The sequence below is a fragment of the Urocampus carinirostris genome, chromosome 4 (assembly GCF_059441175.1).
Source record: "Urocampus carinirostris isolate Australia breed hairy pipefish chromosome 4, RoL_Ucar_1.0, whole genome shotgun sequence".
NCBI classification, from domain to species: Eukaryota; Metazoa; Chordata; class Actinopteri; order Syngnathiformes; family Syngnathidae; genus Urocampus; species Urocampus carinirostris.
Window position 1 is genome coordinate 35,699,496 of NC_142352.1, and position 14,243 is coordinate 35,713,738.

The window sequence follows — 14,243 nt, forward strand, 5'->3', positions numbered from 1 at the left end:
CCCACAGAAGAAAATTGAACATGTAGATTCATTTGGCCACATGTCCCTTGTGGTGCTCTCAAAGAAAAACAACAAGGCCTAAATGCCTCATGTACATAAAATACAATTTATTACTGCTTTCAGCTTACAATTATTACATAGCTTATTTTACAAAGTAAGCCATAAACACTGGTATTACCGTAGCATCTGCAGTGTGGACTGAAATGAAATATGATTGCATGATTTATTAGAAAGCAGCAAACACAGTTGAAGGTTTCACGGTAAACTTGAAGTATGACACATGATACAGTCAACACAGGGTCAGGAGGCTCGCCAAGCTTCAAACAATAGGCTATTGTTTGTAAAGTCTTAAATGCTCATTCTGATTACATTTGACAGCCTAATTGCACATATGTGTGTTTAACTGCAGGCTAAACATGATGTATGTTGTAATATTCTGAGTCCATATGAGGAAGAGTGATGACGCAGAGCTTCAGTTCTGGAAAAGAAAAGACAAGTACAAAAAGTGTTAGATTAGAATTTTCATGATTGAAGAAAACAATTATTGCCCAAAATGATTGCAAGGCTTTTATGGTTATGTGTTCAGGAATAAAGGAGGCACAAAACGAGCAGTGGTCCTAACAACATTTTGATACTCTCGTCCACATTGTGAAAACACTCTCACACACAGCACAGAAATACACACACACACAGAAATGTATTAAAACTCCCAGACCTTATTTCATGACTGAAAGTATTTCATTTACAATACTAAAAAGTATACAGCGAGAAATTGTTTATTTGTATATCTCAGAAAAAAAGAATTTAATTGTGGGAGCATTTAGTATATGTATTTTCATTTGCAAATGAGTTAGAAAATAGCAGTATGACATAAAATACAATCTAAAATGCATAATATTAAGTATACAAAGCAAAATAGATGAAGTTGTGTGTGAGAGCATTTTAGAAATTTGTGTGAGGAGATAAGCATGCTTGTTATGCTTATGAAGTATTCCTCTTTTAAGAATGATTTCAGTTTTGTGATATTTTAAATTTAAAAAATGAATCAATTAGGACTGTCATTTGTTTTAATAAAAATCAATTACAGTAATGAGTAGGAGAGTATTTTCACTCATGTACATGATCATAGATATTCTGTAGTGCGAGTGAAAGTATTACAGCGATCTGTATGTAAACACATTTTAGTACTTTGTCTAAATGCATTTATAGGAATGCCCCAAAATAGACCAGTAATATATATGAGAGTGTTTTGTGAGAGAGTTAGAGTGGTTTTCATGCTAAAAATACATTAACTTAGGTGAGATCAGATACACAGTACATCTACTTGTGTTTTTGAAAAGCATTTGAGAGATATTCAATTGTGTATATGTGAACATCTCACATGTGAGAGGTCCAGATGTTATGTGAGAGTATTTCATTGATATAATATATGAATTTTTGTCTTTCTGTACTTTAAAAGTGAGTGTACCTTGTGTTTTAAGACAATCAATCAGTGTGAGTCACAATGTTGTTCATGGAAAAAATGCAGTAAATAATGACAGAGCCTTCCACTGGTATAATTTGTTATGAAGTTTTAGTACTGTATATAAGAGTGTTTTTGAACTGGTAGGTCGCGACCCAGTTTTGGAGCGAAACTTGATGTGGAGGCGCATATGGCTCGTTTGGGGCTCGCTAATGGCTCACAGGCACTTTTCAGAAATGTTTGATAATGGAAAAATATATGGTTTCCGTAAAGGGTAATAGGACACATTCTTAACATCTTCAAATGAACATATTTACAGTATGTGCCTCCTTCCTTATAAGTCTTACATAAGGCTTTTAATTTGTTTTCGGCTCCAGACTTATATGTTTTTTAGTACTACCTGTATATGACTCTTTCAGCATTTTGGGTTGCCTACCGGAAAGTAAATGCAATTTTCCAAGTCCACATGATGACGACAAAGTATTATGTGGATGTTGTGTCAGGTTTTTCGGGTTGGATCGAATTTGAAGGGAAGCAATGGCTGAGGCAGCGATGGTCAAAATAAAGAGAGTGTTTATTTAAAAGACAAAAAATGAACAAAGTAACAAACTATCAAGTGAGCATCAAACTACTAATAAAATGTCCAAACCAGAAACAAAACAGATGTAGCAATGACAGTGGAAATAAAAATGATCCAATAACATATGTCCCAAATATAATTATGAAGTCTCTGGACAATTAGGGGATAGGTTTGTGGCAATTGGACACGCCTGTGCCCAGTTCCAAACCTAGTGGGCACACTCAGGGGGAAGAGGGTGTACCAGATCTAACATCGTGTTCTTGAATGTGGGGTGCAGGGTTTGAAAACTTAGGTCTGCAATCATGACTTCAAGCCAGAATATGGAGGAGTGACACATGGTTTGCGTGCAAGTAAAAGCATTTCTTGGATGTGCTCGAACAAACCTCGTTATTTAAAAAAATAATTCGGGGCGGGGGAGGATGGTTAGGGTTTGTGTTTAGACTTTACTAGAAGCAGGACTTGTCTTACTTTCACCATATTTATGGTCCACTGACAAATACAGATTAAAAAAACTCGCAGGGATGAGCTTTTTGACTCGCTTCAGCACTTCTCTCAGCCCCCTTTACTTGAATGTAATGTGTTCTGTCCTGAACAGCTATAATAAACGTTAGACAAAATCAGATGCAATGTAAAATAAACCGTAAGGGCTCTTTGAAATATATTGGGCAATGATAACACATACCTAATGGAGGAAAATATTTACCTTTTAACTTCTTAAAGCTTCAGCGTGTAATATTTGACCGCTAAATGGCACTGCTGTCTAATGCAAATGAAAACCAGTGCCACAGAGCACCGCGTAGCAAGATCCCAGACAAACCTGGCGGCGACCTCAAGGTAGGGATTCCACTATGTAAAAGAAAAATTTCTCTACCCATGATTCCTTATAGAAATTAGCATTGCTATAATAGTCATGTATTTTTGCCTAGTATTCAAATCAATGTTTTTTTTACTGAGTAAAAGTTTTTTTTACTACTAGAAGGCACTTAATATTACACACTGTCCCTTAAATGACACACCCCACCTTTAATACAGTTGTGCAATAAAGCGACAAGATTATTTTTTTAATTTATAATTTGACAATACAAAACTTATTTGTAAACAAATGTTGGTAAAGCACAGTGCTTGTTAAGGAAATATGTGAGCCTATAAACTGAGTTTGTTCTTTGGTTTCAATGTATAATAGAGAATTAGAGTATTTCATAAATGAGTGTTTGTAATACGTGGTTTTTGACTATTGCAGGAACCTTTTGGAACGTGGCCCAAGCGAAAAACGAGGGATAACTGTAACTAATTTGAGTGTGTTCATTAGTATATGTATAACATCTTTCAGAGCTGTTTATGAGAGATGATCCTCCACAAAGAGTTCTTGAAAATGAAGCAAAGATCCTGTTAAACGTCCGTACCATGTGGGAGCTTACTCGGGACTGCGTCGCCTACGTTTGCCGAAGGCCTGCGCCCCCACGCTAGTGGGCACAAAGTTGCGGTGTCCGAGCCCTCCTGAACGGCTGAGGAAGTCGGCCAGGCGGTGGGTGACGCAGGTGGCTGTGTCGCACCCTCTCTTCTGAGTCGCTGCTGAGTTGCTTGGGAGACATTTCAGGACATTTCACATTTAAAACCACTTCAGCAAAATGCAACATACTTTGATGCAAGCTTTGATGGTTAGTGTGGTTTAGATCCTTGTTTGAGTGGGTCGCGCCTTGGCAAAATAACGCTAAGGTGAAAGAAAAAAAATGAAGTATCAATTAGACAGTAGATGGTGATAATGCCCTTCTTTTTCACTTCCTCCTGTTCAATCAATTGGTGCTGTCCTAATTGCGTTAGAAAGGGACTACATCTCACTTTATTGGGATTTTGTCTGTTTCATTTCCTTTTTCTTGACATTATAATGGGTCCCAAGACAGTTAGTGGTAAGGGGAAGGAAGTCTGTGATCATCCAGTCGAAAAAAGGTAATGATTGCAAAATCCGAAAATATTGTATGAGCGTCTGCCATTGAAGCACTACTTGGAGGTAAAGTAAATTGTTTAAAAATGTTTCTAGCTTTTAACCAGTATATTGATCCTCATTATCTACACTATTACTGGTAAATAAAACAGCGTGAAATAAAACAGCAGCTTGTTTTATAACCTTATCTTCTCTGTTCCTTTATCTTCTTGGCTCATACCTCACTGTGAATGTGTAAAACTGGAGTGTCATGCCCAATTTCGTTGTCACAATACGTTAACCCATTTTGTAACAATGACAATAAAGGTATAGTCCATTCTATTCTATTATATTCTAAATAATCAAAGTTCCTTAGATACACATTTTGTTAATATTTAGGGTACAAACTTCTTCATGTATGTGGCTATTTTAAAGCAGTTCTTGGGGGTCACCTATATGCTATGTAGGTTTATATAGAAGTATATATAGTACTTGAAGTCGTTTTGATTTTGCTAGTTATTTTGTTTTTGATAACAAAAGGTGAGTATATTCTATCCCTGCTTATACAGACAAATAAGGTGCCCATTTTTATTTCATTTTTTTGGGTGTTTGTTTTTGAGGGTACCCCTGGCAGCAAGATGGCGGACATTCATGAGGTGAGACTAATGATGTAAAATAAATGCAAATGCCTCAACCTAAGGGTATTTTTGTTTAAATGAACGTTTAAATAATAATTCATGTATTTTTCGTCATCATTCAAATCAATACTGTTTTTTTCTTTATAAATGAAGTTTTTTTATCACTACAGGGCACTTGATGATACATATGATGATACAGCACTATTTAGTTACTTTATATAACACGCTACAGTGGGCATTTGCACGTCACACTGGGTATTTGTATATTGTATTCTTTTGGCTTTATTATTGTACTGTTCTCAGCTCAGGGATGCTGCTGGAAATGTGAATTTCCCTTCAGGGATGAATAAAGTATCTATCTATGTCATTTACGGATTATTACATCAGGAAAAAAGGAAAAAGGGTTATGATATTCATATTACAATTAATTCCACATTTTTTATGTGTTTAAACCTTGGTTCATTAGAAAAAAATACGCATTAAAAAAAAATTTGTAAACGTTTATTTTCAAGATTTGTATCACAATATTGAGTGTGGATTTTATTTTGTTGACTCTAATAAACAAATGAGTAGTTGGTGCTTTGAGATACCAGTGACCCAGTTCTGGTACAATATTTCAAGATATCAAACCAAATGATCAATACTAACAGTTCCATAAATGCAGTTTTACAATTGTTGAGGTCAAATGTGTTCATAAAAATAATTTTGAGTGACCTGCAAAAACAAATGATGCATCTCAATTCATATGATGCCTGCTAAAATATCAAATTTTTACATTTGCAATTGTGTAATGAATAAAACAGTTTTACAATAACATGAAAAATAATTAAACTATATTATACTTATTATATTCTGAACATATTTATTTTTGGTGCCCAGCTATTTGTTTTTTTAAAGGCAATCATTAAGACAATATGATAATAATAATGAGCAATAATGAGATGATCAAACAATTATTTCATTTTCTTCTAATAAGTTTCATTGGAATGCCGTTTATGTTCATTCAAATGACAATAGATGGTTAGAGAACATGTATAATTGTTTGATATCCTACTAGGCTTTCTCAACAAAAAACAAACAGTATAATACTTTCAACAACATCAGAGTGTTCCAAAAGTCTTGGGCACATTTCCACATACAAGTCCACATACAGTATCTCCTTAACTATGAATGGTAGTGGGACAAATGTTTTAAAGCTAATCACATTTTAAAAAAAAAAATCTGACCCATTAATGATGTTCACTCAACCAGAAAAGGCTGTTTGCTCAAATTTGGAAAAACTAAATCATGAATTTTTGTTGAACATGAATTTTGCTAAAAATTTGAAAAGTAGCCACAAAAGTGAATTTCCATGGCATGTTAAATTTATAACGGATGGATGATTATGCCCAACTAAAAGAACGGGACGCCCCTCAACTTTAGAAAAAAAACAATTAATAAGAGGTGTATTTGTTTTAAGAAAACAATTTCATATTGACACCTTACACGCTACTGTCGGTGCAAGGGTTGAAGGACACTGATGAACCAGCTATTTTGTGACTTTGCGTTGAAATGCAACAGAACATAGAAGATGACGGATTTGATGACCAGCTTGTTTTAGCGCAACTTTACACGTAAATGGCAAAGTTAACAAGCATATAGTGGAATTGAGAACCTAAATGAACTTCTTGAGCTTTACTGAGATTCCCCTAAGGTGACCGTGTTTTGTGCTATGACAAAGAAAGTTGTGTTTGGACCATTATTTTTTGACACGCGGTAAAACTGGTTATTAGATCATTTGAGTGAAAAAAAGTCTGGTGACTTCATTTTCCAACCGGATGGGGCGCTACCACATCGGAGACTCAAGGTTCGACTGTTTCTGAATCCAATCATGTCCTGGCAACCCAGATCTCACACAATGCAGTTTCTTTTTTAGGGGATTTGTGGAAGGATTGTTCTTTGTGCCCCAGGAGACGTGGATGAGCTGAAGGCAAGTCTTACAGAAGCTGTTGCAACGATTGACAATACAATGCTCGGACGCGAATTTAACTATTGGCTTGATGTGTGTAGTGTGACCAGTAGTGCTCACGGCAAACATCCTGAACATTCAATGTAAGAATTAAGATTACAAGCTTTCTGAATATACCCGATGTGGTTTTATATCCGTAATAGTTTCAGAGATATTCAATGTGCCAAAGACTTTTGAAACACCTTGTATAAAACAACAATTACAAAACCAAGTTGGTTACAGTAACATAAAGTCATGTAACAAACCAAACACTGAAGACAAACTGTGGGAAGTGAAATGAGGAGCACATATCGGCTTACATACAATGCAGTGTTATACTTAAACTCTCTCAGGATGTCAAATTCATGCATGACATTCCGAGATTGACAATTGACAATCTCACGTGCTTATAGTGCCAAATGAACATGCCATGGCAATATTTCATTTGTAATCATATTGCTCAGCTAGATTTCTCTTCCTTCCTGGTGTTCCTGCCCCCACATCTGTACGGGGGAAGCTTTGGAGTTTGTGGATATCCTGTGACAGTTTGCCCAGCACACAAGTGCTTAGGCCAGTGCAGCGCTTTGACATGGACCTATCTGGGCTGGTAAGCACACAGGCAAACACACATCCGCACACAAACACACACATGCAGGCAAAACTCACAATGAGAATGAATATGGCAGAACCCCCAAAACAAAACACACTAAAAGACAAGGAAGACAAAATATCATGTGTGATGTAAAGCGCCACTAAAAATAGATTTGGGCTTCTTTTCTTTAACAGTTTTTATCATTTTTGTTGCAGTATAATTAGATAAAAAACAGTGACGAATTGTTTTTAAAGTAACAGGGGTTTTACTCGAATCTGCTTAGCATAAAAACAAGCATTGACAGAAAAATGGAAATGGAAATAAGAATGTCATACATGATTATGATCACAATTGCATGTCTTCCCCCTCTTGTTACTTGGCTCGCGCCAAATAAATTATTCTAAATGTTGCAAATTATGATATTTCGCTAAACAAATTCCAATTACTTACAACCATGATTAATTCATAAATAAACCTTTTTTTTGGTTTATGTGAAACAAGCATAGTTCACGTTGCAATACAGATTCTTCGATACAATATCGATCGAATTGATCTTAGCGAGTACTTGGATCGGATCAATACTGTTGTCTTATGATCGATACTGTGTGATACTAGTGTGTCGTAAGATTATACATACATTATATCTTTCAAATTCAATCCACTTGTGGTTTTACTTTAGTTGCACTACTGATTATATTTTCAAAATATTGTGCAACAGAAGGTACTGTAATTTCCGGACACACCTTTAAAGAACATTCCCTTGTGAAAGATTTTTTGTTTCATGTACTTAAGCAGATTGAAACAGAAGATTAAAAACAAAGTATTTTCTGGAACATGGACATTAAGGGAATGTGCTTTCACAACCACCATGAATTGATTGTTTCAAAAATGGTTATTTTGTTGTAGTTATGCATTTCTGATTGTATTTACTATATTTCCGGACCAATAAAGGTATTTCACACTCTCGAATCTCTGGACCTTATAGTCCTGAAAATATTGTTTTTAGTTGCGTCGTTGACATTTAAATATGATTTTATATTTCTGTATTTTTGTGCTTTTTAGGTTCGGATACAGTTGTTGTCGTTGAGGTATTTTTTTTTTTTTATATTTTGTTAAAGGTTTTTACATCAAATTGCTAGCCTTGCACTATTCATAATTTGAGGAGGAGTCCACATATCCAATTATCATGAGATTTCCAAGAAAAAAATATTAGTATCGGATCAGTATCGACCAATTTTATATTGTATTTACTTGGATCGATTTGATACCAAAAATACCTGTATCGCCCACCCCTACCGTAAAGGCAGATCATTTTGCTCATCCTAATAATTGTTTTTCCTTTTTCACTGTATTTTTATATTTTTCTAATTGAATCCATTGTATGAGCAAAATGATGTTCTAATTTGTTTTGTTTATGTATTTATTATCTACCTTATAATAAGGTGAGAGAAATAACATTTGAAATTAAATGTAATCCACCACCAGCTACATCAGAATACTTTGCATATTTGAATGTTTCTTATACAAAATAAGCAAAATAAAAACCCAATGGAACTTTTTTTTTGCAGTTTACAGACAGATTCATGACATTTTGAATACTTCAAACCTTTTTCTGTTGTTCATTTATTTATTTTACTAATTCCTTTATTTATTTGATAACGAGTATTTTGAAATAACGTGACAAAAATTTACTCAAAATTGAATTTAAAAAGGAAAACGTATCTGCTCTTTTAGAAATGTTTGCTCAAATTTTAATTTTACTTATTCTAAAGAGCAAGATAATTAGTCAATGGGGCACTGTATTTATGTATATATATATTTTTTTTTGCAATTTACAGACAGGGTAATTAATGTTTTCATTTATTTATGTAGACCTGAAATCATCAGATTAATCAGTAGGCTGCTGTGGACCCATGGAAGTGCATTTGAACCTGGCTAACTGAGTGTAGGCTTCTAACTTAAGGACACTAGACCAATAGTAGACATGAAACAATCAGATAAACAATTGAATACACATAATTAAAACTTTTTCTTTTGGATTTAGTTTGTATTTGGCTGGTACCTGCTTCCATCTGTTGTTTGACGCTCTTGCTCATCTGCAGCAAGTTGCATGAACTCTTTAATAGCTCTTAGTAACTTCTGAAAATCATCTCCATCACCAATGGGGTCTTCACGACTTCTGAAATACATTCACGTTCAAATCATTTGTGTTTCCTTGACTTCTCTAGGTCACTTTTCATTAATGTCTTACCTTGATGGAGATGCCTGCGAGTTTTGACAAAGGATCAGCACACAGGCTAAAAGAAGAGTCCCAAACTTGAGCGTGATCATGGTTTTCTGTCAATAAAACGCAACCGGTCCAAGAAAAATTAAAAATGTTTTACAAACACAGCATTCTTCCACGATTCCACACGTTTATGTACTTACCATTGCCAGGTCTCGTATTGAAGAACAAGGAAAGACGCCTCAGCTGAGTTGAGAATGTGCTGACCGCTCCCACAGAACTGGCTTTTATGCCCGTTCCCTTGGGTTTTGCCAGCGCTTGATCATGGTCCACTGGTAGCCAATCAGATTTCCAGGCAAACCTGTTAAAAAAAAAACAGGAGTCTATATGTGATCATTACAATGTCCAGATATGCAACATTGAATTTGATAGGAATTATATTTAATTAAAATAACACCTCGCATTTTTTGCAGGATATTTATTTTTAAAATAATATTGCTAATACAACGGCATCATTGTCATTACCATGGTAACCTTGGCTCACCTGCTCTAGTGGGCTGTAATACCAGCCGGGACATCTCTCAAATTGTCAGCGCTCACATCTCAGGGATGGTTATGAGTCATGAGTTGTGGAAAGAACTCTTACGCATGTTGCTCAGGTCCAATTCGACCCATAAACAAGAAAAATGGTGGCATTGGTGCAAATCTTGAAGACGACAACTGTTTACGCTGCGCCACATCGTTCAAAGAAAAATATTGCAGTTATCATAGTTGGACTGGCATTTAAGATATTGTACCAAATATTTTTTTCTAAGCGTCCAATAGCCATAATTACTTTGAGTCTACTTTGGCAAAGAGATGGATCACTCTTTTTCTCCCACCAAAAGTGTTTGGTGAGTCACTTTGTGACAGACACATACGATATGTTTGGAACTGTATGACACCAGGGGCAGCACGGCGGCGCAGCGGTTAGCGCGTGTGCGGCACAGTTCTGAGGTCATGAGGTCAAACCTTCCTGTGTGGAGTTTGCATGTTCTCCCCGTGTTTGCGTGGGTTTCGTCCGGGCTCTCCGGTTTCCTCCCACATTCCAAAACATGCATTTCAGGTGGATTGGCCGGTCCAAATTGTCCCTACGTCTGAGTGAGTTGTCTGCCCCTGTGTGCCCTGCGACTGGCTGGCAACCAGTTCAGGGTGTCCCCTGCCCACCTCCTGAAGATAGCTGGGATGGGCTTCAGCACCCCCGTACCTACTGAGGATAAGCGGTGCAGGTATGAATGAATGAATGAATGGATGAATGACACACCTTAAAACCAATTTTTTTCTTGAAAATTACTGTGCGCCTTACAATTTGACTGGAAATTACGGTAAACAAAATTGGTAAGGCATGAATTCATTGAAATGCTACTTACTCTATTAATATAATAAATACTAGGCAAGTTCTATCAGATCGATACTAATGTCCCGTATTAATACTTGACTCCTCCACCAATGTCCTCAATGTGCTGTTTCTTGATGAAAACAGCACAGCCATTCTCTCTCTGAGCCAGCACCCTCGGCCACCCTCTAATCTTATGCCTAAGTTTTTAACTGACAGGCACACTTTTAGCACCTCTCGGTAACTGCCCTGGTGCATCCTGCCTGCCAGGCGGAGGAGAGGGCTAAATCTATGCACACACCCCTACTCTAATTTTTCAACTACAGAAAAGGACAATGCCAGGTGTAATTTGTGCAGTAAAGCAGTCTGTTGCTGTCGCAACACCTCATATTTACACAAACACATGAAAAAAAACATCCCCTGCAGAGAGCAAAAAAGTAAGCATGTTACTGTTGTCCAACAAAACCCTTTGAATCCACTGTCACTATAGCAACAGAGCCAAAGAAAGACAATATACACTGTATTTATTCTCATTTGTGACTTTATTTTAAAACTATTGTCCAATGGAAGGTGTTTCAGTTCTGTAGTTTACATTGCTACACAGCATTTGTATTTCTTGTTAAATTGCTGCTTCTTTTGGTTTGGCTCTCTTGGCTTTTGGTCTGAAACAGTCCAAATCTAAATTTTAGTATTTATTTTTTTTACGGTTAAAGTTTGCAATGTAGTTATTTAATAAATAAATAAATAAATAAATACATACATTTTTAGTGTATAAAATCCTTGTGCTGTGTTTATCGTAATTATAAACTAACTGAAGGGTGATTGTTCAATTATTTAATGATCATGATATTCTAGACCAAAAAGGATCGGAAAAGGATCGGTATCGATCTATACTACAATGTATTTTCTTGGGTTGGATCAATGTCATTATTCGCAGTATTGTCCAACCCTATTACTTACATACAGTAATCAATTGTAAATCAATTCACTTTAGTGTTGAAACCTATTTTTTATAATGTCAGTATATGTTATATGAAATCTCATCTCATCTCATTAGCCGTACCGCTTATCCTCATTAGGGTCGCGGGGGTGCTGGAGCCCATCCCAGCCATCTCCAGGCAGTGGGCAGGGGACACCCTGAACTGGTTGCCAGCCAATCGCAGGGCACACAGGGACAGACAACTCATTCGCTCATTCACACCTAGGGACAATTTGGACCGGCCAATTCACCTGAAATGCATGTTTTTGTAACGTTGGAGGAAACCGGAGTGCCCGGAGGAAACCCACGCAAGCACGGGGAGAACATACAAACTCCGCACAGGAAGTCTGGAGCCCACGACAGGTTCCCATGCGCTAACCACTGTGCCGCCGTGCTGCCCTATATATACATATATGAAATATATTTGTTTTAATTTCTTTTCCTTTTTTGAGATTTTTTTTTTGTAATTCACGCCACTTTTTTAACTCTATTTTATATACTAATTGCCTGCCCATTAAGGAGTACAGGTAAATGTAGTTAATAACATATTTTCATTGAAGAAGTCGTTTAAGATTGCACAGCAAAAACAGTTTGAAAAATCACAAATAAAAAAATCTCACAATTACATTGATTTTAGTTAGTTTCTTATTTTACAAAAATATAAGTCACAACAGCAATAAATTTTGCTCATTTCAAGTGTTATTTTTCTAGGAAAAAAAGCTTAAAATACTGGAAAACAGGAAAATATGTATAATGATATTTAATGTTACAGCAAAACTATTGACAAATGTTCATCTCATCTTATCTCATCAGCTACACCGCTTATCCTCATTAGGGTCGCGGGGGGGGCTGGAGCCCATCCCAGCCATCTCCGGGCAGTGGGCAGGGGACACCCTGAACTGGTTGCCAGCCAATCGCAGGGCACACAGGGACAGACAACTCATTCGCTCATTCACACCTAGGGACAATTTGGACCGGCCAATTCACCTGAAATGCATGTTTTTGGAACGTGGGAGGAAACCGGACCTGAATTACCTCCTGACCAAAATCATAAGAATAATACCTATTCAAGCTTTAAAGAAACATGAAACTGGTGGTTATTGGAATAGCAGAGGTTTAGAGAGCTGAATTGTAAAACTGGAATGTGATTGATTCCCTATCAAAATATGGATTTCACTTTAAAACTATCAATTTAATATGAACAATTACAGTAACTACTGATGTTTTTGCATAAGACTCGCAGGTGCTCTAGAGGGAAGTTCTGGAAGTCTTGTGAATGGGAACAATTACATTTTTCCGGTCGTCCAGATGGCAAATAATTATGTAAAATTGCAATGTGTAAGATCGGCTCTCATTGGAACACTACGAATTTGCCGCACGGAGGAGGCAAACAGGAACTGTGCCTTGCTAATTGTCATCAATGTTTTAATTTTGTTATGTGCAGGAAAACCCATTAGAGAAAAATGCAATTTCCAAAGCGTACGAGATCTCGATTCCACTGTAGTAACAGCTCAGTTTGACTGAAATCCTTTAAATAAATATTTAGAGAAAGAAAACTCCCAATTTTAAACTATTTTATTGTTTTCCGTTCAATTTACGTTAAAAACAATAAATGGGTGACATTCTAAAAGAGAAAAAAATCAAAATTTTAACTTAATTTTTAAAATGTGCTGCTACGTTCTAAAAAGTGTACACATCCTTGCTCAAATTCCAGATCGTTGGGATGTGTCAAAAAACACACATTTTAACTAACCTGTACAAATGGGAAAATCGTTTGGAAAAGGAGAAAAAAAACAACAACTAAAACTCTATGTTTGCACAAGTGGTATGACCCTTTCTGACAAAATAACTGTCAGTGTTCAACATAATAATGATGGATGGATGGATGGATGGATGGATGGATGGATGGATGGATGGATGGATGGATGGATGGATTGTTGCCTTAACTCATCCTGAGTTTATCTTGTATTTTTATCTTTTTAATATTCGTAATATTCTTTTATGTACTCAGACGCTGCCCGACCTACGAACAAGTTAGGTTCCGGACAATTGTTCGTCAGTTGAATTTGTTCGTAAGTTACTTCAGTGCTATATTTTGTATGTTTAATGTTCATATAAGTATTTTTAAGGCTTGTATTGTTTTGTACTAAAAAATAAACATTTCATAAAATAATATTCTCAACAAAGATAAATAATGTGAGGTTTACCTTACATTTGGGAGATGCGCTGGGTGACCTCTCACAACACCACCACACGCCAGTTGCGGCGGAAAGAAGCAATAACTTACTGTCCTGAACTCGGAAAAAGGTGAACACAATACAAAATCTAACTTACAGCAATGTGTGGATATTTTTCGACATCTCAGAAAAAATATTTGTGTCTACCGTTTTGCGCAAGTCGAATGGTCGTAAGTAGAGGAGCGTCCGTAACATGTATATAGTTTCTTAGTTTTATTACGCTGAGTGGACAGCAAAGTAAGAATTTC

At 36.3% G+C, this 14,243-nt stretch overlaps 1 protein-coding gene across 2 annotated transcripts in view; it reads right to left on the bottom strand.

Annotated features, from left to right (window-relative positions):
• The window catches only part of calca (calcitonin/calcitonin-related polypeptide, alpha), a 27,085-nt gene continuing 12,842 nt past the window's right edge, over positions 1–14,243 (bottom strand). Inside the window, exons 3-7 of one of the 2 annotated variants that reach the window (XM_088334372.1) lie at positions 9,608–9,765; positions 9,432–9,517; positions 9,243–9,359; positions 3,446–3,622; positions 1–478 (exon numbers count right to left, since the gene is read on the bottom strand). In XM_088334372.1, the coding sequence (XP_088190498.1) occupies positions 3,457–3,622; positions 9,243–9,359; positions 9,432–9,517; positions 9,608–9,610 (372 nt within the window). In that variant the 5' untranslated portion in view covers positions 9,611–9,765 and the 3' untranslated portion in view covers positions 1–478; positions 3,446–3,456. Of the gene's footprint in view, positions 479–3,445; positions 3,623–5,311; positions 7,193–9,242; positions 9,360–9,431; positions 9,518–9,607; positions 9,766–14,243 lie in introns of those variants that run through there. The other variant, XM_088334373.1, reaches the window with a different exon arrangement.